We start from the raw sequence: 26,695 nt of genomic DNA, 5'->3' as shown, positions 1-26,695 counted from the left end.
TCTCAGAGGAAGCAGATATTTTATTGAAAATAATTTTAATCAGCAGATTTTTCTCTTTTTCCTTCAGGTTTGAATCGGGTCACGTGTTTCTGGTTAACACTTTCAAGTTCACAGTAAACCGACCAATCAGATAAATATCAATAAGAGTCACAGAGGTTCACGTGATCAGATCGGATTAGGTTCTAGTCCGTATGTCTGATCCCGTCCTCGTTCCGATCCATCAGCTGGGACTTTAATCACGTCACCAGACCGCTGTTTCTCTTTCGGCGAGGGTCATGATGTCACTTTCCTAAACACACAGCGGTGAAAGTATGCCTAAACCTAAATGTAGTAGGTTCGCATGTAAAATGAATGTGAGGAAGAACGAGAAGCAGCGATTCTTTAAGACGAAGACATCCTGAACACCTGCTGGTTCCTCCACCGGCGAGGTCCGCAGGAAGGAAAGGAGAACCCGAGAAGAACACATTTCAAATTTGTTCACATTAGCGGGTCACAGTGTGAGAGGAGCGGCAGCAGCTGGATGAAACCTGAGCTAGTATGCTAGCAGACATGCTGTGTGTGCGTGTGTGTGCGTGTGTGTGCGTGTGTCTGTTGCAGACAGCAGCCACTGTTGAGTTTCAGGATGTGTGTGAGGCGACAGATTGAATGAGCTGAATGAATCCGTTAACAGACGCTGATGCGTTCAGCACAAGGCGTCTGAAACATCAAAAGAAATACACAAATAAATATCTCAGATGTTTAAAAAAAAAGAAGTTTGCAGATTTTACATCTTCTGCAGTAAACCTTTCTGCTCAGAGATGTACAACATGGCAGCAGCGCATCGGTGACCAATCACAGTCCACCGCCACGCCACGTATGGCGGGAATGCTCAGCTGTCCACATACTTTTGGCAACGTGTTTTTGAATGAGCGTTAATGATTCTGTTAAGAGTGGACGACACTTAGCGGGCCGCAGATAACGGAGTAATAGCAGCAGCTGTGTGAGAGTAATCGGATCAGTTACCACAGCCATCGGTCATCTAAAAAATACTCAGAGTGTTCTATTACACCGGAATGTGAGCCAGCTGGCTGCCGGCGTGTGTGAGCGCCAAGATCACGTTACCACCAATAGCTGAGCGGAATAAACATTCGCCTCGTTTACACCGTCCAACCGAGGTGGGATGGAGACTTGTTGCTCCGCCTCTGAGAACATGGTAGAGGAAGTTACATTGACGAATCTACAGACTCCGCATCCTGTAGCAGTTAGCAGCCAGTAGCAGTTAGCAGCAGGTAGCAGTTAGCAGTCAGTAGCAGTTAGCAGCTAGTAGCAGTTAGCGGCTAGGAGTGTCTGGTTGTTAACAAGGTGCTGCAGGTTAACCCAAAACGAAAGATCAAAAACTTCTCGCTCAAACACAAAAGTATGAACCTGAAATCAGAATTTAATCCACGTGAAGAAACCAACTAATTAAATCAGGACATTTTAGGTCGTTGCAGGGCCGTTAGGTCGTTAGGTCATGCAGGGCCAAGACGAAAAGAGACCCGTGTTAGTCCATCACTTAAAAATGACACCCGGCGACTTTTACTGTGAACTTCCTGTTGGGTCACTTCCTGTGTTGGTGTGCTTCCCGTCTGGCACACACACACACACACAGAGTAATTGTGTGTGTTTATTCTGGAGGAACCTAAAAAGGGAGGTCATCTATAAAATCTTAACATGACATCAATCAATAAATTGGCGATCAAATGCAGTCAGGTCTGATTGATCACATTGATTGATGTGTTGCCTATAGTCACAGTTTATTGATCAGGACCGAGAAGGTAGGAGTTAAAGACAATGTCTTGATTTGTCCACCAAACATTCATGAAGCTTCACAGTGAAACCCAGTAAAAGAAGACACACACACACACAGCCTCTCATGACCTTTAACCTCTCACCCTTAGACAGTCTGATGTGTGTGTGTGAGGTTAGAACAAAGCAGGTGTTGATTGTTTGACTCTCAGGCTTCAGTTTCGGGTCAAAGGTCACTTCCTGCATTGCTGGGTCCATTCTTCCTCTGAAGGCGCGTTCTGTTTCTTCTTCTGTGGTCATCATGTTTTCATTACAGCGGAGATGGTTCATTTTCCTGTTAGCTTAGCACAATGGCTGGAGGCTGACAACTAGCGGAGCTCCATGGAACCGACAGGAGTTTAAAAAGTGTTTGTTTGGTTTTTCTTCCGGTCAGAAAATGAATCATCCTGTTTCTCAGCAGTTTGGTGAAATTTGAAATGTGTTTGTTTTATTGTAGAAAAACTCAAATCAGTTTCCAAAGCTCAGATTTCAGTGTGTTGCGTTCGCTGTCTGCTGCAGTGTCCTACTTTAAAATCTCCTCCCTTGCTCTGTGTCTAATTATCTGAGCTTCTTAATGATCGCACAGCTAATTAACAAAGAAACACTCCCCCCCCCCCACACTCAGCTTCCTTCCTTCCTTCCTTTGTTTATCCTGCTCGATGGCATCTTTATTCACCTTTACTTCCATTTTCCCCTCCCTTCCTAATTTCCATAATTTTATTTTTTGTTCCTGTCCCTTCGTCTTTTACTCCCACGTCTGCCTTCAATGCTCTCTATCGCCCCCTGCCTCTCTTTCATCTTTCCTCCCTTCCTTCCTTCCTGCCATCCTTCCCTCTTTAGTTTGCTTTTATTTCCTCCATCCCCTCTTCCTTCCATCGTTTTTTTCCTTACTGCTTTTTGTCTTCTCCCACCTTCTTTCATCTCCCGCCTGTCCTCAATGCTCTCTCTCTCCCTCTCTCTCCCTTCCTCCTCTTCCTCTGTGGTGTTTTTCTGGGTCACACGCAGGGAGGGAGGTTTGGGGAGATTTGGGGAATCTTATTTTAGTCGCTTCACATTTCCCAACATTCAAAGAGCCTTCTGCTTTATTTTAACATCATTATCATCGTCATTGTCGTCATCATCGTCATCATCATCATCAATCCTCAGATGGACTTCAATGAAATCTAATCCTGTCGTCCGTCTCATTTCTGTACGATGCTGTTTGTCTTAATCTGAAGTCGTTTCCGTCTTCTATTGGTTGGGTTTTTATATTTTTGCTGTCGTGCTCCTCAGAGGATGAACCTTGAGGTATTTTGAGGATGTCATCCTATTGCATCAGGTCACAGTAGAGCGCCCCCTCCAGCATACAGCTTTTTCCGCCTATCATTTCTCAATTATTATTGGAATCAAAACAACATTTCATTTCATTTCAAAGTGTCCTGTTAGCATCAGGCTAATGTATCGTTCCTTGTGTCTTTCAGATCCGAGTGGATGGGATCCCTCCGCCGGCCCAGAATGCTTTGCTGTATGAGACGATGATGGTGGTGGAAGGGAAGCCCATCCTGAGAGACATGGTGTTCAGTCCGGACCATCAGTTCATCTACCTGCTGAGTGACAGACAGGTAACCAATCAGAAAGAGATTCCAGAAATCAATCAGAAATAAACCAGAAAATCTGAGGAAACCTGAAATATTTCATATATTATGTTGTTTGAACATCTACAGACCGGAAGCTGTGAATATGAATATTAATTAGCTGGCGCCATGATAGAGTTTCCGTGTGTGTGTTTCCCATGTTAACGCTTGTATTGTACCGCCGAGAGGGAGCAGAGCTGAGCTCAATAACTTACTTCCTGTGCAGCTGATGCTCCACACACACACACACACACACACACACACACAGCTTTGGTTTTGTTTTCTTCACATAATCTGTTCATATTTTTATATGTTTGGTCTGATTTCAACGATCAGCTGTGTAAAACGTCAGAAATTAATTTGTGTCCAATAATGTATTAATATAATATTTATTGGATAAACAAATAATAATGACACATTTAAATTATTGAACATTTTACTTAATTAAAACGTAATTGTGGTTTGAGCAACCACTGAATCAAACTCTGGATTGTCAGATTAGGATTAAAGTCTCTCAGGTGAGTTCACCTGGAGCTGCTGTGTCCACTGTCCACAGACGAGAGCCAGATTCCACCCATGACCAAATCAATAACTGTTCAATGTGTTTTCATTCTGAGCAGGGCAGGTAGGACATCATGTTGATTACAGCAGCACATCATAAATCAGCCTGTTTGGATATGGAGCGCTGTTAGTTCATTAAAAATCATATTTCCAAAAGTATTGGGACGCAGCGATCTGCACACGCCTGAGGCAGCATTCAAACGTTCCTGACGGTCTGTTGCTCGTTGTTAATCTAGTGGTGTCATGATGCTTGTTTCTGGGATAAGGAAGTGAACTGTCTGTCTCGGGTAATTGATGCACCTGCTGAGAATACTTTAAACTCAAGTCGTCAGAGAATAGAGAGTGCAGAATCAGCTGTTTTCTACTTGAGGTCTGGCGACAGCGACGCCGGCCCTTTAAGAGATAAAGAGGTCAGGGAGAATGAAGCTGTTCATGCGTGAGCATCGGCGAGACAGACTGTCGACTGTGCAGTCGCACACACACACACACACACACAGTGAAATTCTGCCATACATGCAACAAATGTAATATATTTCCATTTAAACGCAGAAGTCTTAAAGCCCCTTTCTGTATCGAGCTTATTGTCAAAATGCCTCCAGAAGTATTCCACAACTGGAAGCTATTGTCCGTCAGGAATGGGCTAAGATTCCTCAGGAACATCGGTGTCCGGATCAGCATCGTAGCGATGGTCTTTAGTTTTGCTTCCGGCCTTACGTCGATATTAATTTAAGTCGATCAGTTAAGAGTGTCTACATCTTGTATTTATTTGATTTAGCTGCTTTACACCCAAATCAATGTCTGCGTCGATTCCATTGATTATGGATTGCTCTGTGTGCTTCAGGTGAGCAGGCTGCCGGTGGAGAGCTGTGAGCAGTACAGCAGCTGTTCAGCCTGTCTGGGATCAGGAGACCCCCACTGCGGCTGGTGTGTCCTCTTCAACAAGTAAGCCCCGCCTCCTGGACGTCAAAATAATAAACCACCGACTGAAGACGTCAGTTTTAAATGAAGTCAGTCAGAGCAAATGTGTGTGCTTAGCCCCGTGTTGACCCTGTGGTGACCTTTCACCTCTGCAGGTGTTCCAGACAGGAAGCGTGCGACAAGTGGGAGGAGCCTCAGCACTTCAACACCAGGCTGGACCAGTGTGTGGACATCTCTGTTACACCTAGCAACATGTCGGTCACCTCCCCGGCAATGCAGGTATGCAATCGCACCAGACCGGGGACGGTCGTCATTGGTGACACACACCTGACTCTCTCTCTCTCTCTTAGTTAACCATTCAAGTGCAGAACGTCCCGGCGCTGTCAGGGGGCGTGTCCTGTATGTTTGAGGAGCTGAGTGAAACCCTAGGGGAGGTGCTGGCTAAAGGTCATGTGATGTGTATGTCGCCATCACTGAGAGAGCTGCCAACACACAAACAGTCCCACGGTGAGACACACACACACACACACACACACACTTCTACGTGTTGTCGTACGTTTGTTGGTCGTGATGTCACGCTTTGGTTTCAGGAGAGAAGTGGGTTGTCCAGCTCAGCCTTCGGTCCACAGAGACAGGACATCAGTTCATCACCACCGACTTCATCTACTACAACTGCTCTGTGCTCAACTCGTAAGTCTGACACCTGCTCACCTTTTCAAGCCTGCTGCTACTGTACATTCGTCTTGTCCCGTGAGGGACAACCATCGATGTTTGGTTCGAAACATGGACACCCTTACTGGCGTAAACACAACCCTCACCTGTCATCTGTTGCTCCCTCTCAGGTGTACTTCCTGTGTCAGCAGCGCGTTTCCGTGTCATTGGTGTAAATATCGTCACGTTTGCACCAACAACCTGCAGGACTGCTCTTTCCAGGAGGGACGAGTCAGCAACATGGAGGTGGGAGCGCTCTCTAAACATTTAAACTCGTCTCCTTCTTCTTCAGGTGTTTTAAACAAGCCTCAATAATAATAATAATAATTGTTTAGTTAATATTAACTAGATTTTGTTCAGTTTTCAGAAACCAAAATATATCAAAATCATCATTTAAAAAAAATCGAATTGATCATAAAATCAAATAATCGAAAATATCAAAATCATCGTAGAATCAAATATCACGAAAATCATAAATCATCAAATCAAATCATTAGAAAATTACTTATTTTGTCTTTTTTCTGGGGCCCCTCAGGGCCCTCACTTTGAGCCACTACTAGAGTTAGATTAGAAGTAAAGCATCAACAACATGACATTAATCTCTTTTATAATGTGGTGGAGTGTAATACAGGAATAGATCAACATCTTTTCTACACACACACACACACACTCCAAAACCTATGATTAATTTCATGAAGAATTTTAATCGATCGCTTCACAGACCCAAAATATTTATTTTGGGATGTTTTGCGGCAGTTTGTGTTGAAGTTTTCGGTTGCGATGTTGTGAGCGAGTGAAGAAAGTGGAGGAGAGCAGGAGGTGGAGGTCAGAGCAGCTTATCTCCATCATTACACGGTTCAGTAAACAGCGATAAAACTTCAGGTCGGAAGCGAAGGACACGCACCGTCTTCATCAACACATTTCATGAACACACCAAACAACTCTGTTAGAGGTTGGCGGCTGGAACAGCTTGGGTGACCTGATGTCAGTGAAGGCCCCACCGTTTCAGTGTCCTTGCTGTTGCATTCAAGGACCAGTCTGATTTAATCTTCTGCTCATTTCTCACATTTTAAAAAGGTTTTTTTTTTTCAGCTGCTGATTCTGAAATGAACCATTGGTGGTTTGTGTAACATGTGACGATCAGTACGAGTACACTGGAGTAACAGATTACATTTTACTCTGATAAGTAGAGACAGACACTCTCGTTATCTCGCTCAGCGAGACGTCAGGCAGTCGCCGCCGTCTCATTGATTGGCGCTCAGTGTCATTACAGGTTGACGGTAACAACCTCTGATTGGCTAATTGGTTAATAGAAGATGAATAGACACTTAACTGACACAAAAGCATCCAATCAGAGCAATTAATGTTAATTACCAGGCAATTAAGCTGACTAAAGAGAGGAGGGAGGGAGGGAGGGACGAGAGAGAGAGAAGAAATATTCTGGCTGAGTGGAGGAAGTCCCTTTCAGAGTAAAAGTATTTTTGATAGAACAGTTGAAAAGAGAGCAGACCAATAAACAGTAAACCGATCAATACAGCACATATTTAATTTTTTGTAATTTTGTCACCTGAGGCTCTTTGTTTCAGTTGACTATCTTTCAACATAGTTGGACAAAGGATTGTGGATTTATTCCAAGAGGAGACCGGGCGATATGCGCCCTTTGCTGTGAAAGTGTGGTGTGTCGGACATCGAGTGGGCGGCAGCAAACCCCAAAGTCCAACAAAACTCATTTCCAGAAGAAGTCCTGGATCATTCTAGATGCCGTCATAGTCATCTTCTGGTGAGGATCAGAAGAAGGTGGATGTAGCGGGTAAAGCAGGAACATTCCAGAACTGGAGGTCTTCAACGTTCCCAGAACCTGGTGCCTGAATCTGCAGTAGATCTGCAGCAGGCTCTCTAGAAAGAACGAGAGACGTATAACATAGAGCATGATTTTGTTAGAATTCTGTTTTAATGATATTTAAGCCTCTGAGAGCCACACAACAACTACACACCAGTTCCTGCTGGCGTCCGCTGCGCTCTGGTCCTCTTCCTGTGGTGCTGATGGTCTTTCTGTCAATCACAATACAATTAATTACCGTGGTGACGCTCGTTAATAAAGGTTTCACCCCACTGAGCGCCAGGCATTGTGTGTGTGTGTGTGTGTGTGTGTGTGTTGAATCCATCACCAGTCAGCCATTGCTTAACACTCCATGAACACAGGATCTGATTGGCTGCCTTCTCTTTTTACAAACAAACCTTTTTTTTCCATTTGTGTATGGAACTGATTGACAGGTTGTTTTTTTTTAAGGTTGCCAGCAGGGGTTTATTAATGATGTCTGGTGCTACATTTAAAGCTGCGCTAATCAATAATTCATATTAGCAGCAGATGTGTCTGGTCATCATGACTCCATTAAGAACAGAAACCTCTCCTCTATCTCCCACCTTGTTGTCAGACATGCAAACAGCAAAAACATGGAGCCGGTTGCAAGAAGCGCTGCGTTTAACTAATTAGCCGGTGGAATATTCAGCAGCGAAAAGAGGAGCTAATGAAAACAAACCAGAGCTAAAAGTTCAAATGAGACCCTAACAAAACTCTAAACTTACATTTAAGCTACGATATTCCATCATTAGTCCTGCAAGGGGAAATTCCCATTCCGAATTAGCTTAGTTTATTCAAGCAGGTTTAAAGGTTGTTTCATGTTTATTGAATTTATTGGATAAATTAGACTTAAGACAGACAAGAGTTTATTTATTTATAGATAAAACATTTGACTCAGATTATCTTAAATTTTAATTTCATGGTAGCTAACAGTTTATTTTAACAGATAAATTATTTCAGTTGAAGTTACTAAATATTTTAATGGAAGCTAAAAAGTATTCTATCTATCAGTGTTAGAGAATAATTAGCTAACCTAGACAATACTCGCTCATGTTTTATATATTCATTGGTTTTTTTGCTATTGGAAACTCAGTAAATAATTGAGTTTGATGATTTAACACAGACATAAATACATAAAGGTGTACCACAAGCATCACTGTACGGCCTCTGGATTATCTCTCTCTCTCTCGCTCTCTCTCGCTCGCTGCAGGGCTGTCCTCAGATCCTCCCCACCTCTGACATCCTGGTCCCGGCGGGGATGGTCCGACCCATCACGCTACGAGCTCGTAACCTCCCCCAGCCTCAGTCAGGCCAGAAGAACTACGAGTGTGTGTTCAACATCCAGGGAAAGGTTCAACGCATTCCTGCTGTCCGCTTCAACTCCTCCTGCATCCAGTGTCAGAATACCTCGGTGAGAAACACTGCATTACCCAGCATGCACTGCTGGCATGATGACCATGACTTTAGTTTGGCAGGATGTGTTTATATGATTTTGGTATAGTTATATTATTTATTACAGGTAGTGGTAGTAATGGGATTACTGCAGTATATCTAATAATGTGATGTCATAGCTAATGTTTTTATAAGGTACCTAAACATATTTTTTACTCTCTGTGACACACACAAACACACATTTGTTCCATTTTATTACCAAATGGATGTCATCTTTCATTGAACTTCACCTTGTTGCCCTCCATCTCTCTGGTTGTCATGTCGACCTCAGTAGTGTGACCTATAAGGTTAAAGGTCAGGCTACAGGTGGACAGCTAGTATTGATGTGTCTGAGTGCGATTCAAATATGTAGGAAGCACACGCTACTGATTGATTGTTGTCCTGCGCTGAGGTGACACACACACACACACACACACACACACACCAACTGTTGTCCGTCTGCTCATGCTCATTTCCTGCCCTTCATCTGTCTTCCTGCTGGTGAACCACACTTACAGATGGTCAGTGTGTGTGTCTCTATTTGATTAAGTTACCATTCCCAGAGGAAATGGTCTGTTTAGCACAACACACACAGACACACACACACACACACATACACACACACAATATTCCTACAATCTTAACATTCCTCATCCAGACTCTTCATTTATCAAAATGAAAGCACAAAGTCCGTTTCTGTCTGAAAGACAGACCCAGGATTTACAGTTTAATGTGGTTTTAATCTGCTCTCACTTTTTTTGGGGGGGGGGGGGCAGCCACAAACTATATTGTAGCACATCTTGAGCTGTTTTTACTGATACCTGGATTAAAATGATGAAGATTATGAATTGTCAGTGTCGGAGCAGAGAAAGGCTCCGCCCTCTCGACCGGCGACATAACCAGAACAGTTAGACCAGAGGCGGATGGTGTGGAGACCTCTACACCTACATTATACATTCTGCACGTGTGTGGTAATTAACCCTACGGGTTGCAGCAGGTCGTAGCAGCTAAAAGGTGAAAGGTGTGGGCTCTCCACCCAGAGGTCCCAAGATACTGCATAACACCTTTATTAATTATCAGCCTTTAATTAAAATGTCTACCTCCTCCAGGATCATAATTATCACAGAATTTCATTTTCAATTTCCTAATTAAAGAGTCCAAACCCTTAAATTACTTCCTCCCCGTCTCTGTAGTACTGGTACGAAGGGGACGAGGCTGGCGATCTCTCCGTGGATTTCTCCATCGTGTGGGACGGAGACTTCTTCATCGACAAGCCTCCGACGATGAAGGGTAAAAAGATTCTCGTCGTCATCAGTCAGTGAAAAGCGTCTCCCACTGGGATCGTGTCGTAAAAATAAAGGCTTTCCCGATACAGGATTTACTTACGTAGGATTAATACGGCGAATGGTTCAATATGTAGCCGATAGCAACCGCGCTAGTTATTTTAGCGAGGAGTGTATCACCCGTTTCCTAATTGCGCAAACTCTTCTCGGCTCTTTGTTAGCATTGCTTTATAAGTGCGAGGCTCAGCGCTCCAGCTGCGGTCAGTGCCTCAAAGCGCCGACCGCCTTCGAGTGCGGATGGTGCACCGAAATCAGGAAGTGTCTCCTTCGGCAACACTGCCCAACACCCGAACAGAACTGGATGCACCACGGTCGACACAATCTACGCTGCAGCCACCCACGCATCACCAAGGTAGGGAATCAAACCTGCAACCTCATCACTCAGGAAAGAGATTAGCATGAGCCGACGTCATATTAGTCGTAGAAGCATTAGCAGAAATCCTATTAGCTGTAGCAGCACTGGCTAAAAAAAAAAATCATGTTTACCTTTGCACTATTGATTCAGATTGATCCCTTTCCCATACAGATTGACCCCCTGACAGGCCCTCGGGAGGGGGGGACGCGGGTGACGATTGAGGGGGAGAACCTCGGCCTGCAGGTGAAGGAGATCGCTCACGTTCAGGTGGCGGGGGTCCGCTGTAATCCTGTTCCTTCACAGTACATCAGCGCTGAGAGGTCAGTGTGCGTTAGCCGGTTGCTATGCCGGTAGCATGTCGAATGACTTCAGAGGCGCGTGACCACCTGTGTAACGTGTGCAGGATCGTGTGCGACATGGACGAGGCGCTCCTCCCTCACTCTCCGGGAGGTCCCGTCGAGCTTTGCATTGGAGTCTGTAGCGCCGAGTATCGAACGCTGTCCACCCAGACTTACTCCTTTGTGGTAACTGTAGTAGTAGAAGTAGTAGTACTTTTAGCAGTAAGAATTTACCAAACCTAAATCTATAAATGAGTCCTCCTCTTCCTACCCCAGAGCCCCAGTTTCGCTCGAGTCCATCCGGAGAGGGGTCCGGTTTCGGGTGGAACCAGGCTGACGGTTACGGGTCGCCATCTTGCTGCCGGCAGCAGCGTCAGCGTTTACATCGAAAGGGAGGACTGTCTGTTTGTGAAGTCAGTTTGAGCCTGTTCGCTCCGGTCAGCGAAAATCAATGTGTGAATATAATATCGCTGACCACGCCCCTCTCTTCCAGACGGACCAATCGGGAAATTGTTTGCATAACTCCAGCCTCCCTGTCAGCTTCCGGACCCGCCTCCATCCATCTGATGATTGACAAGGCCGAGGTGACGAACCCAGACATGAGATACATCTACACCGAGGACCCGACCATCACCAGCATCGAGCCCAACTGGACCATCCTCAAGTAAACGAGAGCCTCAGGGTTAATCACCAATCAATCAGAGTATTGTTCTCTAACCTGTGTGTGTGTGTGTGTGTGTGTGTGTGTGTGTAGTGGCAGCACAGTCATCACAGTAACCGGAACAAACCTGTTTACGATCCAGGAGCCTAAAGTTAGAGCCAAGTACGGCGGAGTGGAAACCAACAATGTGAGAAAACGCTGCTGTTGTTTTTACAAGGCTATCGCGTTAGCATCGGCTTGAGTGCACGTTTTCAGTTGTGTTTTGGGCAGGGTGGGGGGGAGGGGAGGGGACTGTCTCAGCTGCTTTTGGGTGGGCGATGGGGTTCATCCCATACAGGTCACGGGGAGAACATTCAGAATGCGGAAGTGTATAATGCACATTTAAAGGATGGAGGTTCACTCTCTTGTGATGATTTTTTTTTAATCTTCTCTCTCTCTTTAGTTTTGTACCGTTGTCAACGACAGCACCATGACGTGTTTGGCTCCTGGGCTGATCTACGGTAAACCGAACCCACCAGAGGGGGCGCTGCGTCCTGACGAGTTCGGCTTCATCTTTGACCAGGTAAAAAATAACAACTGGCGATGGCAGGGAGGCAGCGACCTTCAGCGACCTTCAGGGTTAAATTTGTTTTCAAGTGGTTCTAATCGCTCGAGCAGTTCTGGTTCTTGTGGTTTTGATGGTTGTTGATGTTGGTTTCCACAGGTGTCTTCTCTGCTGGTCATGAACTCCACCCCCTTCACTCACTACCCTAACCCCACCTTTGACCCCCTGGGGAACGCTGGGATCCTTGAGGTCAAACCAGGGTCACCCATCATCCTGAAGGTGAGAAAAGCAAAAGGAAGTTCAGAAGAACTGACATTTCCCTCGATAATTTGACTCTGCTACATTTATTTCTTTATTTGATTACTTCTAACAGAGCATTTCTGCGTTCTGATCTGGTTTCAGGGTAAAAACCTGATTCCTCCGGCTCCCGGGAACAACCGCCTGAACTACACCGTCCTGATTGGAGAGTCTCCCTGCCTGCTGACCGTGTCAGAGAATCAGCTGCTCTGTGATTCGCCGGATTTGACCGGAGAACAGCGAGTCCTGGTGAGCACCGCCCCGTGATTGGTTGGTTATATATCACGAAGATGATTTAGAGACCGTCATGTTTCATGGACAGATAGGAAATAAAGGAAAGAGGAGATATAAATGAGGAGCAGAGAAAGATAGAAGAGGAAGAAGAGGGCAGGGGGTCTTTAAAAAGGTGAAGATCATTAGGCGGCACTCCAGGGAATCATGGGTAATTAGTGATGTCACACACGTTCAAAGTAAAAGCAACGATCACATAGCGCGACCAAACACCATTGATACATTATTAAAACGATCGGCTACCGATCAATAACGAATGCCATGTTAGTGCTTTCACCGTCTCATCCGTTCATCATCATCAGCTCATCTTCATCATTTATTCATCGGTTTGTTCAAACGCGCTTTCATCTGTTTTATAATCAATATTTAGAGCCTATTAGAGGTTTTAATAAAACAATAACACAGAGCAAAGATAATTAATAAACACAGAACAGGAAAGAAAGAAAGAAAGAAAGACACTTCCACCTCGTTCTGATGAAGAAACGGCAGGTTATCTGGGGGGTGTGGCCTATTGTAGAGAGACCGAGGCGCTGGACCTCGTTCTCTAGATTAGTTAAATAAATAACGAATATGGTAGTTTTCTTTATACTGTCTTTCTTTCCAGCACAGCTCTGATGCTAACGTGATGCTCTGTCTCTAGATCCTCGTCGGTGGTCTGGAGTACTCTCCGGGTATGCTCCATATCTACTCCGACAGCGCCCTCACGTTGCCCGCCATCATTGGCATCGGAGCGGGCGGCGGCGTGCTGCTCATTGCCATCATCGCCGTGTTGATCGCCTACAAGAGGAAGACGCGAGACGCTGACCGGACGCTGAAACGTCTCCAGCTGCAGATGGACAACCTGGAGAGCCGGGTGGCGCTAGAATGCAAGGAGGGTATGTGAAGACATGAACTAACAACCAATGACAGAAGAACGGGCCGGATCCAAGATCAGGGTTTATTCTGGTTAGTCAAACAAATGAAAGCTTCCTCGTCGTCCTTTCAGCCTTCGCTGAGCTGCAGACGGACATCCAGGAGCTGACCAACGACATGGACGGAGTGAAGATTCCCTTCCTGGAGTATCGCAACTACACTATGAGAGTCATGTTCCCTGGAATAGAAGAACACCCGGTTCTCAAAGAGCTCGACGTACGTACCAGGAAGACATCACCACAGTGTTATTACAGAAGATTCATGCCGATTCATTTCTCCCTTTCAATTTAGCTCATTTATTTTGCTTCATTCTCATTAATTAGTCATTAAAAAAAAATATGTTAGCCCCATTTTATAGCTTTTATTATGAGCAAACAAGTCTCCGTAAAAGTCTTTAACTTTACTATAATTATATTATTATAATTAATAATCTGCTGGCGGTGACTACTGAAAGTTATTTGAACTTTTTTGTTTTTTCCAGCATGTGCTGAAATGTTGATCTCCTACATATGATGCTCAGGATCAGCACTGGACAGCTCCATATGTAGCCGGCTACACATGGAAGAAACACTGATTAGCAGATTAGCACTGTTTTTAATGCTCTGTAACATTCTATAACAGACTCTTAATGCCTATAACACTTCATAACTAGCTGTTACTGAGTAAACAATGCTTTATAACAGACTGTTACTAAGTACAGCTCCAACTGTTTGTGTTTCAGTCTCCAGCTAATGTGGAGAAAGCTCTGCGTCTATTCAGTCAACTCCTGAACAACAAGATGTTCCTGCTGACCTTCATCCACACCCTGGAGGCTCAGAGGTCATTCTCCATGAGAGACCGGGGGAACGTCGCCTCTTTGTTGATGGCAGCTCTGCAGGTACCTCTTAGTGACCTTCAGGCCGTCTGTGGCCACGATCGCCTCCTAATTGCTGACCAGTAGCTGATGATTGGATGTGAGTTGCTTCAGCTGGTTTTTGTGCTTCCTCTGTCCAGGGTCGTATGGAGTACGCGACCATGGTGCTGAAACAGCTGCTGGCTGATCTGATTGAGAAGAACCTGGAGAACAGGAATCATCCCAAACTTCTGCTAAGGAGGTAAGAGGATTAAAAAAAAAGGGAACACAATACGATCTAAACATGTTCTGAAAGTCGCGAATGTAAACGCGTGTCATTCTGGAGGACATTTACTTCCTGTGGGTTTGGGACATGGGCAGCGCAAAAATGCTCGCCATCAACCCCACGCCTAGTTTAACCTGCATGTATGAAGTTAGCATGTGTGAAATATCAAGATCGCACGGAACCTCTTGGACCCACAACCTTGATGCAAAAGGGAATCGTCCATTTTCAATTTGGTGCAGAGTCGAGGGGAAGTAAACGGGAAGTTGTTTGTCCTCAACTCCAATTTAAACTTCATATGTTGGATTAGACTTTACCTGTGACCTGTGTGTTCAGGACGGAATCAGTGGCCGAAAAGATGCTGACGAACTGGTTCACCTTCCTGCTGCATCGATTCCTCAAGGTCACCACCTCCTCGCTCCTTTTACTACCACTTATTCTTCTCGTCCTCCATTTTTCACTCTTTCACCTTCCTTCCTCTCTTACCTGTGACTATTCAGATCAAACCCTGACTTGATTTCTGATGGTTCTCTACCTGTCTGACAGGAATGTGCAGGTGAGCCTCTCTTCATGCTGTACTGCGCCATCAAGCAGCAAATGGAGAAAGGTCCGATCGACGCCATCACGGGAGAAGCTCGTTATTCTTTGAGCGAAGACAAACTCATTCGACAGCAGATCGATTACAAGCAGCTGGTAACACACACACACACACACACAAACACACACGCACACAGAGTGTATTAGCCTTCACACGCTGATCTCTTGCTCTCAGACCCTGATGTGTATCCCTCCGGAGGGCGAGGCCGGGACGGAGGTCCCGGTGAAGGTGCTGAACTGTGACACGGTGACTCAGGTCAAAGACAAGCTGTTGGACGCCGTTTATAAAGGAATCCCATTCTCCCAGAGACCTCAGGCCGACGACATGGACCTTGGTAACATTATCATCATCATCATCATCATCACTTTACGGGCCAGCGGTTCTGGTTCTTAGTCTGGAATAAAATGATGAATATAGAATAAATAAACATTTCATGAGTATAAAGGCGACGGTGTTGTAATGACTTGCCGATATGCCCAGGGTGAACCCCGCCTCCCACCCAAAATTAGCTGGGATAGGCTCCACCCCCCCACAAACCCGCACAGGAAATCAGTGACATTTGACTCACATTTCTATGGTGTTTATCTCAAAGGGTTAAATAGCGATGATGCTTCAGTCACGCTAGCAGTTCTGCCATACTGTACTTAGACACCGTCATGCTACCAGCTTAATGCTAACATTATCATGCTAATACAACATGTGGCAACATGTGGCTAACGCTGTTTAGCATGTCCTGAGTGCAGACCGACCGCGCTAACGGCGTTTTTGTGTCATCAGAGTGGCGTCAGGGCCGACTGACTCGGATCATCCTGCAGGATGAAGACGTAACCACCAAGATCGAGAGTGACTGGAAGAGGCTGAACACACTGGCACACTATCAGGTACACACACACACACACGCACACACGCGCACACACACGCGCACACACACACGCACACACACACACACACACACACACACACACACACACACACACACAGGGAGTTCTGTTTCTTATCCGTTCCTGCACTGAGTGTGGAGTCGATTTAAACTGTGGATGTGATAAGCTCGATTGAATGGATAATTAATCATCTGATTGGCTGATTGACTGGTGTGTTGCTAGGTAACAGACGGCTCCCTGGTGGCACTGGTCCAGAAGCAGGTTTCTGTCTACAACATCGCCAACTCCTTCACTTTCACCAGATCACTGAGCAGATACGGTAACACACGCGCATGCACACACACACACACACACACACACACACACACACACACACGCACACACATTCTCCCAGATGACAATCACAGGATTAATCCCTCTCTTTGTGTCTTCAGAATCGTTGCTTCGAACATCCAGCAGTCCTGACAGTCTGCGATCCAGAGCTCCGATGATCACCCCGGACCAGGAGACAGGTACCAGGCAGTATCCAGAACTGTTAGCCAGCATGCTAACCTCAGCTAGTGTGTTTAAATCGTGTGTGTCGGTTGTTGGCAGGAACTAAACTGTGGCACCTGGTGAAGAATCACGAGCACAGCGATCAGAGAGAAGGAGACCGAGGCAGCAAGATGGTTTCTGAGATCTACCTGACCAGACTGCTGGCTACCAAGGTAACAAACACACCATAATGAGGAGGGTGGAGCATCGCCATGAACCGAAGTGGGGGACTTATTAATTTTAATTTATTAGAATATCTGATGCCATTTGATTTTTGGGTGCTACATTCATTCATCCTGTGCTCTCGTCCTCCCGTCCACCAGGGGACGCTGCAGAAATTTGTGGACGACCTGTTTGAGACTGTGTTCAGCACCGCCCACCGGGGCTCTGCTCTCCCGTTGGCTATTAAATACATGTTTGACTTCCTGGACGAGCAGGCCGACAAACGGCAGATCAGCGACCCAGATGTCCGACACACCTGGAAGAGCAACTGGTAAGGAAAAAGACCGAACATCAGGGAGGACGCGAAGGAGAAATAATTTAAAGAGCTAACGGACGCTTCCCGTCAATCCTCAGCCTTCCTCTCAGGTTCTGGGTGAACGTCATTAAGAATCCTCAGTTTGTGTTCGACATCCATAAGAGCAGCATCACCGACGCCTGTCTGTCGGTCGTCGCTCAGACCTTCATGGACTCCTGCTCGACGTCCGAACATCGGCTCGGCAAAGACTCTCCGTCCAACAAGCTGCTCTACGCTAAAGACATCCCCAACTACAAGAGCTGGGTGGAGAGGTAGCTAACGTTAACTCACAGCTACGTGAAATGAATGTTGACGTAGCAAAGCACGCTAACCATTAAATTCTTTATTAAATTGTCTAAGTTATTGTTGTAAATGAGTTTTAAATCGGTACGTTGGCTCGTTCTCTGTGTCGTCCAGATACTACAGGGACATTGCCAAGATGCCGAGCATCAGCGATCAGGACATGGACGCCTACCTGGTGGAACAGTCCCGTCTCCATGGCAATGAGTTCAACACACTGAGCGCACTCAGCGAGCTTTACTTCTACATCAACAAGTACAAGGAAGAGGTAGGAGGGGTGGTGTTTCTCCTTTTGATGACACCCCAGTTTGGGGAGCCGCTTTACACCGACGGCGCCTGATTCAAATGGTCATTTCGGTGCTGGTCTGAGGTCTGTCCTCTCCATACAGATATTGACGGCGCTGGATCGGGACGGGTACTGTCGCAAACACAAGCTGAGGCACAAACTGGAGCAAGCCATCAACCTGATGTCTGGAAGCAGCTGAAAGAGAGGGGGGGGGGAAGGGGGGACGAACGGACCGATGGATGGATGTGGGATGGGTTAAGAGTGGGGGCGGGAGAAATGAGGGCATTTTGTTTTTCTGAACTGTTTGAACAGTCAGCTGAACTTCTCAGTGTTGGACCGAACTGAAGGCCACCGCTGTCTGTCTGTCTGTCTGTCTGTCTGTCAATTGATGGACTGATTGCCCCAGCTGGCTCTGTAGTCCGGTGGCTGGGGGGGGGGGGGGGGGGGGCAGGTTTGGACTTAACGTGTTACGGAGTCATTTTAGGGGAAAAGGAACCTTCTAGATACGCCTGTCGGTTTTGATTACAGGTGTAATCAGGGATCAAAACAAAGAGGCGTGGCTGTAGAAGAAGCCCGAGTCAGGTTCCACCTGCTCTGTGGATCTGGACTCATCGGTCTGACTTCAGGGTTTTCAGCCTAGTTTAGATCTGTCTGGATGTTAGGTTGAAGAGCCAACGGGTCAAGTCGAGTTTCAGTCCAAACGGCAAAATGCGTTCTGGTCTCGGGATGAAGGAACCAAGATGGTGTCCAGGAAGTCAACACGAACGGGCTCAAGCTAATCTGAAGAGTGTCACCGTGGTTGGGATGACATCGGGAAGATGAGCCGTCTTTGTTTTGTCCTCTCCCTGAACGGAAAAGAATCGGGATTCCAAACGACACGTTCGGTCAGTCTTTGAGGAGGATCATCGATCTGCTCTGATCTGGCGCCGTGACAGGTTCAGGCGGTCGTTTCAAGCTTTAACGTAGAAGGTAGATGCCCCCAAAACGTGACCAAGACTTGACCTCGGACTGTTCGACCGAGCCTCGTCAGGTTCTAGAGGGTTTAAAGAAACCACTCGATGCTTTTCTCTGGACAATCACTCTGTACCACAGCACACTGAGCCCGATGCCTACTGACCGACCGGTACCTGTGTCCATCAACCCGCCGCCTCCCAGAACCTTCACTTTCTCTCCTTCAGAACTTCACCTACTTTTATTTCACCCATCTTTCTTAAATAGTTCCTCTCGTTACTTCTTCTTCATCCTTCCCCTCGACCCTGCTTTGTCATTGGTCCGTCACGCTGGCCTCTGGCCTTCCTACTGGCCAGGAAGACTCTTTAGTAATGTACTGCCCGACCAATCAAGACTGTGGATTTTTTTTTTTTTGCCAGAATCGTGAATAAGACAGAATTTAATTGGTAGAATACATTCCAGCACAGGCAAACACGCAACGTCTGTAAATAAGCAGGTTGACTCGCTCAACTTTTTGTAAGTGGAGAACGGAGACGGGCCGCGGTTTTTCACCAGAATAACCTGGAAAATGTGGTTCTGGAACTGGAACTGGTTCTGGAAGCGCCTGTGAACTGGTTGGTGCCAGTCGGCTGCACATCCACTCACATCCAGCCATGCTTTACAGCGCCGTGCTCGCCGTGCCTGGGGGAAATACTGTGCGGTGCTACAAGCCCAGTATCATGTAAACGACCGGACTGGATCGCGTCAGAACCGGACCGGACTTGGACCAAACCCAGATCCAAAAACAACCTGGAATAGAGTTTTAACTGGACTGAACTTTTCAGGCTTGTGGCCATAATTGTAAAAAAAATTAAAAAAATAATATTGATGATAAAGTATGAAAAAGAAGTGGAAAAAAAAAAAAAGTTAACGTGTAATAAGAACTTGATTTGACCGTGTGGACTTTACGGAGCCAGACCTGTATAAAACTAAACATTATGCTACATCAGAGTCTGGAGGAGGAGAGAGCCAAGAGTCGGGGCGACCGCCTCGAACCAGCATTTAACCGGATAAATGCCCCCCCCCCCTTCCCAACACCCCGTAGTTCTGTGGTAGAACACTTTCACTTTGCACAGCTGGATCATGTTTGACCGTCAGACGTCCGTTTGGGTCCAGTAAATAAAAATCAAGGCTGATAATCTGACCTCTGATAGCGGTTAGCTGTTAGCCAGCAGCTATCACAGGCACAGCAGTCAACAACTAATAAAACACAAATCTGCTCGTGTCAGTAAGAGCAAATCTCTTAATATTTATGTAAACTAACGGATCGGTACCGTACGTATCTCCGTGTTGCTTTTGACCTCTGAACATCGGGGCAGGCGGCCATCTTGAGACGGGACGCCTTCCGGTGGCAGAGGGACGCTGGCGCATTGGTGAAAAACGTCCGTCTTTTGGCTCTCTGCGACGCCACGAAGCTGCTAAGCACCTTTTTTTTGTTTTTGTTTCTTGCTGTTGTTTCACTGTTGTTTGAATCTTTGGGGCCAAAAGGACCCGAATGAGGAGGAGGAAGAAAGAGGAAGGGTCCTGATAAAAGACTGCCTTTTAGCTGATTCATTATAGAAGTGGGAGGGAAGCCACTACGGTACCAGAACCACTGTTTGTCCGACACCCAACCTGTGAGCGTGTGATCCTCCTGCTGATGCTGCAGTGGAAACTCAGCCGATAAATCACCGATCGTATCTTCGGCACAATTAAAAGCCATTTTATCAAGGCGCCAGAGAAAAACATCCAACGTCTCCCATAAACTCAGAGTCGTGTCGTTAGGCCAGAATTTACATCATTGATGGGGAGGAGCCTGTAGAGAGAGGTGGAGGAGAAATAAATGTTGGGGGGAGAGAACATGTGAGGATCACAATGGAAAAGGAGGTCAGAGTCTCTTAGCATGCTGAGGAGGAGAAGGGACGGAAGGAGAGTCTGTGGGGAGACTACTGATCAGATGGAAGCAGCGTCATCCATCTGATCGGCTGAGGGGAGGTCTGTGAGGAGAAAACACTCCCAGAGGAGGAGGAGGAGGTGCTGACATTTCATCCGTTCACAAAATCAGTTCTGGAAATACATGGAATAATAATTTGAAACAAGTTTTCTTTAAATAACGTAGATTGCAAGTAGCTGTTTAATAAATCTAAACGCTCCGATTAATACCCAATTTAATTCCTCTGTAAGTAAATCGAGAGCGTTCAGCCAATCAGATGGTAGTTGGAGTTCTGCAGTACATCTTCCACCCACTGGTGGCAGCACCGAGCAGCGGTTTACTGGCTACAAGCCAAAAGCTCTTTGTCACGTGGTGCTGTTTGCAGGGAAATACGGCTCTCCTGTTGGTTGTCAGTGGGCAGGTGAGCATCACCTGGAGCAGGTCTCACTGAAATAAAGTTTGAAAATAATTAATTTAGGGTTTTTATTGATCAATGAATCATTTTCATTATTTATTCACAGGCGACGTGAAGAGATTTATGAGGAATCACTGCAGAATTGTGTTTGGATGTTTTTCCACTGCAGCAGAGAGAAGATTGTGTGTTTGGTTCTCTCTCTCTCTTTCTCTCTCTCTCTCTCTCTCTCTCACACACACACACACACAGTCTCAGTCAGATATTTATTGACTCTTGATTTTCTTTTAATTTATTTTTGTGATGAGATATTTATTGTGGGAGGATTTACATCATGTATTTGTTTGTACAGCGTTTTAAGAGAGAAAACAAAAACATTTTTGACGTGTAGTAAACAAACATGTTCGTGCTGGGAAACAACAACAACGAAACCAGAGGAATTCTAACATCTCGCCACCGATACAAACGTTAAAACTAGTTCCACGAAGCCAACGACCAGCTCGAGTAACATAGCCCCACCCTTCTCCACAAAGCCCCTCCCACTCCGGGAAACTCCTGGCAGATGGAGTCGAGCCATCAGCCCATCCCAGTGGGCTTCACTGTATCATAGCAACAGCAAACCACTGGTTGGATGTCTTTATTGTACAATAATATTACTATTATTTTAACCACTACATTTATTATTGCTCTGAGCTGGTGTTTCTCAGCTGGGATCAGGATCCACAATGTTCAAATTAACTTTATTCATTTAAATCTTGAAGCACTTTTTCGTATCAGTGTCTGAAAGGATGTCAATGCCAAACAAACTCCCAGATCTTTGGGTCCGCTTTGGGTTTCAGACCCGCAGGCTGAGAGGCAGAGCTCAAACCGGATCTTGTTGTGTCTTAATACGGGACTGATGTCGTGTGATCCAATCTGTTCGAGGCCCAACCAACATAAAGTAGCAGAAAATAGAGAGTCAGGACTGATCCAGACCCAAAGATGACCCTTGATCACAACCCCCCCCCCCCCCTAGAGGAAATCAGCAATCCCAGTCTGATGTCATGAATTGTTAGCTACACGTCAAACTCTGATCGTATCCTTCTTTCTTCTTCTGTTGTATGTGGGGGAAAGTAATCTATTACTGTAGGAATGACGTCACTGCTTTGGTTAAATTCATTCGTTCATTCTGCTCTCATCAGTACCTGACCTCGCAGCGTGCCCGTTCCGCCCCTGAAGCCTCGTGATTGGCCGGTCGTCACGTTTATGCTTCTTCCCGGAAGAACTGGTCGCCTTTGATCCTCTCCAGGGTGTAGTCAGGGCCCATTTATTTGATGCCATTCTCCATTGCCTTATTTTTTTAAATTTTTGCTGAGTTGAAAATGTTCTGATGATGATGATGAATTATCTTCATGTAATAGCCTGTGTCAGTTTTTATACCATTACCATTGCCTTCTGCTGAGTTTGTATATTTGTGTGATTTCACTAAAGTGTAATTGAAAAGTTGGACTCAAAGAAGTTTGTTTAGTCATTTGTTCAGTCGTGATGGTATATATATATATATATATATTTAGAAACTATTTCTTTCACACATCCCATGATATCCACTTAAGTTAAAGTCACGTTCAAATGGAACGTGACTTTAACTTTGGTCTCCTGCTGCGCTGACATCAGCCAGGGAAAGCCTGCAAGGGCACAGACTAATTAGTGGAGAACAATGAACCAACCTTATCAGCAGCAGCGGGACGAGAAGCGTTATCTAGGGGGGGGGTTTAATCTCAGGCTTTTAATTATCAGGAATTAAAATACACCAGAGATGAGAGTTCAGAGGAAACTGTTCCGATCAGCTCCAAGAAACAGATTCATTCGTTCTTTCTTTTCTGAGCTGGTCAGCCGTGAAACAATTAGAATTAACATCCGTCACCAGGAATGAATCAAAACAATGAAATTAAGAACAAAAGTAGAATATTCCAGTGTCATTTTACCATCTCATCTTTCTCCTAGAGTAGCAAGTTCAGGAAATCATGTTATTTAGACTTTCCTTTAGCCTCTGAGCTAAAAATGTTAGCATGGATCTCAACTGATCAAGGTGGTGCCTGGAAACCACACCCCCTACCTAGATGTGGAATATACTGTGTGTGTGTGTGTGTGTGTGTCTGCTGCCAGTTGCCCAGTCAGCATTTACTGGTCTCTCACACACCCAACCACTCTACCAAATTAACTGTTAATCATAAATGGTAAAAAGTGTTGAGTCACGACTTTCCTCATTTCTGCTCAGAGCCACACACAACACACACACACACACACACACACACACGCACACACAACTGAACGGATTATTTTTTTCATGCTGCATTAATTGGCTGATTACTTTCTCCATCAATAAATTGATTGGTTTGGTATAGGTATGGGTTCCAGTGTCAAGTAGAGTAAGAAATATTTAAACTTCTGCAGTCATCACAATCATCTAAAAGCATTTTGTTTAAAGTCCAAGATTTATTCTTCCACATAAACGACACGTAAGCTATTTCCAATGTAACATGAATCACACCAGCAGCCTGGCGGCGCCGTGGGTAGTGCTGTTGCCTCACCGTGTCGACGTGGATTCTCTGGCTCCTTCCCGCCGAAGACCTGCAGCTTAGGCGAATTGGTTGTGTTCAATTGTCCGTGCGTGTGTGAGTCATTGTTTGCCCCCGCATGGCCCCGTGATGACCCGGTGTCTCATCCGGGGTGTAAACCGATGGATTCTTGCTGGGGTAGGCCGCCAGCATCACCCGTGATAAAAAGGTTCAGGTCCACGCAGTGAAATCAGAAGTGATGCCAGATGACCATGAGGGTGGAGTCTCTAAATCAGAGGCTATCATTGGTTCAGGTGTGACCATGATGATGTCATAGCTCATCACCAGTGTCAAACCTGCATGTAGACCGGTGTCAAAATGCTGCAGTGACTTTGGAGAAGGTTTTTTGTTGGTTGATGATTCAGTCACTTCCTGTTAGCGATGCTAGCGCTGCTGCGGACCCTACCTCATTAACGCAGTCACCACGTCTGGTATTTAAACCACATTTTAGGCCCATTTTAAAGTTACACAGACTTAAATCTTTGCAACTTTTTGTTATCTCGATTTTTCCACTTCATTTGTTTTTCCATCTATGCCTCTGTGATGTTTTGACTTTGTTCGTGTTTCATTGGCAGCCACATGCCAGTTTTTTTGTTGTTGTTGTGTGTTGCTTTTTTGGAACTTCTCTTGGGCATCATTTTTCTTCCATCTCACAGAACAGAAACGTGTTTTTACTGTGAGATGAAACTCCTGGCTTCATTCTCTGTGGAAATGCATTCATCATAGAAATGAAAGCCCGCTGTCGCTGGAAATGATTCAACAGTAGGTGTTGGAAAAAAACGCATCAGTTATCCAGGGATTAGACCGTGCCGAACCCTTTCTCCCTCTGAGCTGCAGTTAATGAGGCTCTCCATGTTTGTTAGTGTGATGAAAATACCCACAATCCCTCAGGAGAAAATTAAGCCCCTCTCTCCAGAGATTAGACTAAGTACAGAACTGTGGGACGCAGTTCCCTGCAAAATATGTCAATCTTAATTATTATCATCTCCATTTAATGCCTTAAATTCTTATTTACATTTTTATTCAAGTGATACAGATGCAGACGCATCCCTGTGGATTCCCTGAGATTCACAGTAGTTAACAACGTGCACGCTCCAGGGATTAGACCAAAACGGGTTTTGTTCATACATTAGAAATATATCATAGTTAATGGTATTTAGGTCATGATATAAACAGTCTATGGAGAGAAAAGAAGTGACAGCAGAAGTTCAAAGACAGAAGATGTGTGAGCTTATCCTCTCCTCTGAATGTGTTCCCAGGTGATAGACATATCCCACCGGACCGGTCTATTCTAAACTGTAATGAGAACTGGCAACAGTATCCATGGATCAGAATAATGTGAACTGGTTAGAGAGTAACACGATTTAGGTACAGACTAATCCCTGGGTAAAAAAGGTTGTGTATCCCTCGACAGCTCCTCATGTAAAATAAAAATAATGACTCATGAAGTCACATTGACCCAGAGGCCATGCCTGTGTTTATATTTACATGCTATAGAGCAGGGGCCTCAAACTCAAATTACTTGGGGGGGGGGGGGGGGGGGGCTCATCAGGTATTCTACAAAAAAAAAAAACATTGTTAAAAAAAATCTAATTTCGCAAGTACGTGATTACTAACAGTACTTTAGTTAGTTAACTAAAGATTTCTGATAAATACAGTGGATAACAAAAAGAACGTAGCATGAACTCAAGATGAAAGCATAACGTGTGTGTTTACGTGACTCAAGTAGCTTCAAGTAGAAAGGTGTATGATGGGAAATGCAGTTTTACCTTGGCCTTCTGGGGTTAAGGTTAGCTGATGGTGCCAGCCTCTGTTTCTTCTAATCTGCTCATTGATTGGTTGAATGTTAATGTTGTGTCTGAATGGGAGCAGAGGACACACACACACACACACACATACATGCACACACACACACACACACACACACACACCTGTCCATTGACTGGAGCACCAGACAATTAGCTAATGGCTCCTTAAGATCGGCATCCAATAAATCTTCCAATCAATCAGTTAATCAAGACCGATTAGTCAGGATTCAATCGATTCTCTTGATTGATTGATCACAGGATGCAATCACCGTGGCAACCACATGGCATAGGAATGAAAAAACCATTGGTATGTGCTGAATCCCAGGGTTCATTGCACATCAGCAATATTTAGATTTTTATTCTGATACAACAAACAATTAAAGTTGATTTAAAATTTCAGACTCCATTTCTGATTTACTACAACTACCAAAGCTACCACAACTACACAGTATTTATTGTGACAACTATTAACTACAACAGTGTTGCTAGGTGACAGGTGAGAACAGGAGATGACGGTTTGGAGCGCGGTCAAAGACGGTCAAAGGTTCCGTAGAGTAGATCCTTTGAATCAGGACACAAGTAAAAGCAAAGCAAGAAACCTCAGAGATGATATTAGAACTTAATGCTGGCCAGTATTAATACTCAGATTCCCAGCAGGCAGCGTAAATTAAAGTGTGAAACGGTATTCTCTGCCGGTGTTTGAACACACCGTGGGCTGAGCCGACCCAGAAAACATATTTATTTATTAGTTATTTATCCCCAAACAGGATTCCGATCCAAAACTAGAGAATATGAACCCACACAAGGAATTATATATTTTAAGTAACAGCTTTTGTTTTACCATCAATTCAGAAAAAAATGCTCATCTGTTTGCTTATTTCAGATGGTGTGTGTGTGTGTGTGTGTGTGTGTGTGTGTGTGTGTGTGTGTGTGTGCGTGTGTGCGTTTGTGGGTATGTGGTATTATAATATTAAAAATTACATAAAAGCATGAATATATAGAAAGAAATATTTAATTAAATTCAACACCATTATTTGTAACCTACTAGTAACCATAGCAACAGCACGACATAAAACTAACTCTAACTAATAAATTTTCTTATG

The 26,695-nt window shown here is 45.1% G+C and overlaps 1 protein-coding gene across 1 annotated transcript in view; it reads left to right on the top strand.

The window, feature by feature from the left end:
- plxna3 (plexin A3) overlaps positions 1–18,072 on the top strand; it is a 32,313-nt gene extending 14,241 nt beyond the window's left edge. Inside the window, exons 6-37 of the mRNA XM_068750894.1 lie at positions 3,267–3,407; positions 4,822–4,922; positions 5,054–5,177; positions 5,249–5,405; positions 5,489–5,588; positions 5,741–5,855; positions 8,681–8,881; positions 10,095–10,191; positions 10,406–10,596; positions 10,771–10,919; positions 11,003–11,123; positions 11,214–11,350; positions 11,431–11,601; positions 11,692–11,785; positions 12,041–12,160; positions 12,302–12,421; positions 12,545–12,688; positions 13,371–13,605; positions 13,716–13,858; positions 14,364–14,519; positions 14,636–14,736; positions 15,094–15,160; positions 15,304–15,450; positions 15,530–15,689; positions 16,133–16,236; positions 16,459–16,555; positions 16,671–16,748; positions 16,831–16,943; positions 17,094–17,263; positions 17,347–17,559; positions 17,705–17,855; positions 17,977–18,072. Of these exons, the coding sequence (XP_068606995.1) occupies positions 3,267–3,407; positions 4,822–4,922; positions 5,054–5,177; positions 5,249–5,405; positions 5,489–5,588; positions 5,741–5,855; positions 8,681–8,881; positions 10,095–10,191; positions 10,406–10,596; positions 10,771–10,919; positions 11,003–11,123; positions 11,214–11,350; positions 11,431–11,601; positions 11,692–11,785; positions 12,041–12,160; positions 12,302–12,421; positions 12,545–12,688; positions 13,371–13,605; positions 13,716–13,858; positions 14,364–14,519; positions 14,636–14,736; positions 15,094–15,160; positions 15,304–15,450; positions 15,530–15,689; positions 16,133–16,236; positions 16,459–16,555; positions 16,671–16,748; positions 16,831–16,943; positions 17,094–17,263; positions 17,347–17,559; positions 17,705–17,855; positions 17,977–18,072 (4,314 nt within the window). The remainder of the gene's footprint in view (positions 1–3,266; positions 3,408–4,821; positions 4,923–5,053; positions 5,178–5,248; positions 5,406–5,488; positions 5,589–5,740; positions 5,856–8,680; positions 8,882–10,094; positions 10,192–10,405; positions 10,597–10,770; positions 10,920–11,002; positions 11,124–11,213; positions 11,351–11,430; positions 11,602–11,691; positions 11,786–12,040; positions 12,161–12,301; positions 12,422–12,544; positions 12,689–13,370; positions 13,606–13,715; positions 13,859–14,363; positions 14,520–14,635; positions 14,737–15,093; positions 15,161–15,303; positions 15,451–15,529; positions 15,690–16,132; positions 16,237–16,458; positions 16,556–16,670; positions 16,749–16,830; positions 16,944–17,093; positions 17,264–17,346; positions 17,560–17,704; positions 17,856–17,976) is intronic.
- Positions 18,073–26,695: the final 8,623 nt, after the last annotated feature.

Source organism: Brachionichthys hirsutus, chromosome 2 (assembly GCF_040956055.1).
Source record: "Brachionichthys hirsutus isolate HB-005 chromosome 2, CSIRO-AGI_Bhir_v1, whole genome shotgun sequence".
Taxonomy (NCBI): domain Eukaryota; kingdom Metazoa; phylum Chordata; class Actinopteri; order Lophiiformes; family Brachionichthyidae; genus Brachionichthys; species Brachionichthys hirsutus.
Note: the sequence above shows the minus strand (reverse complement) of the source record. Positions and strands in the feature narration are given on the sequence as shown.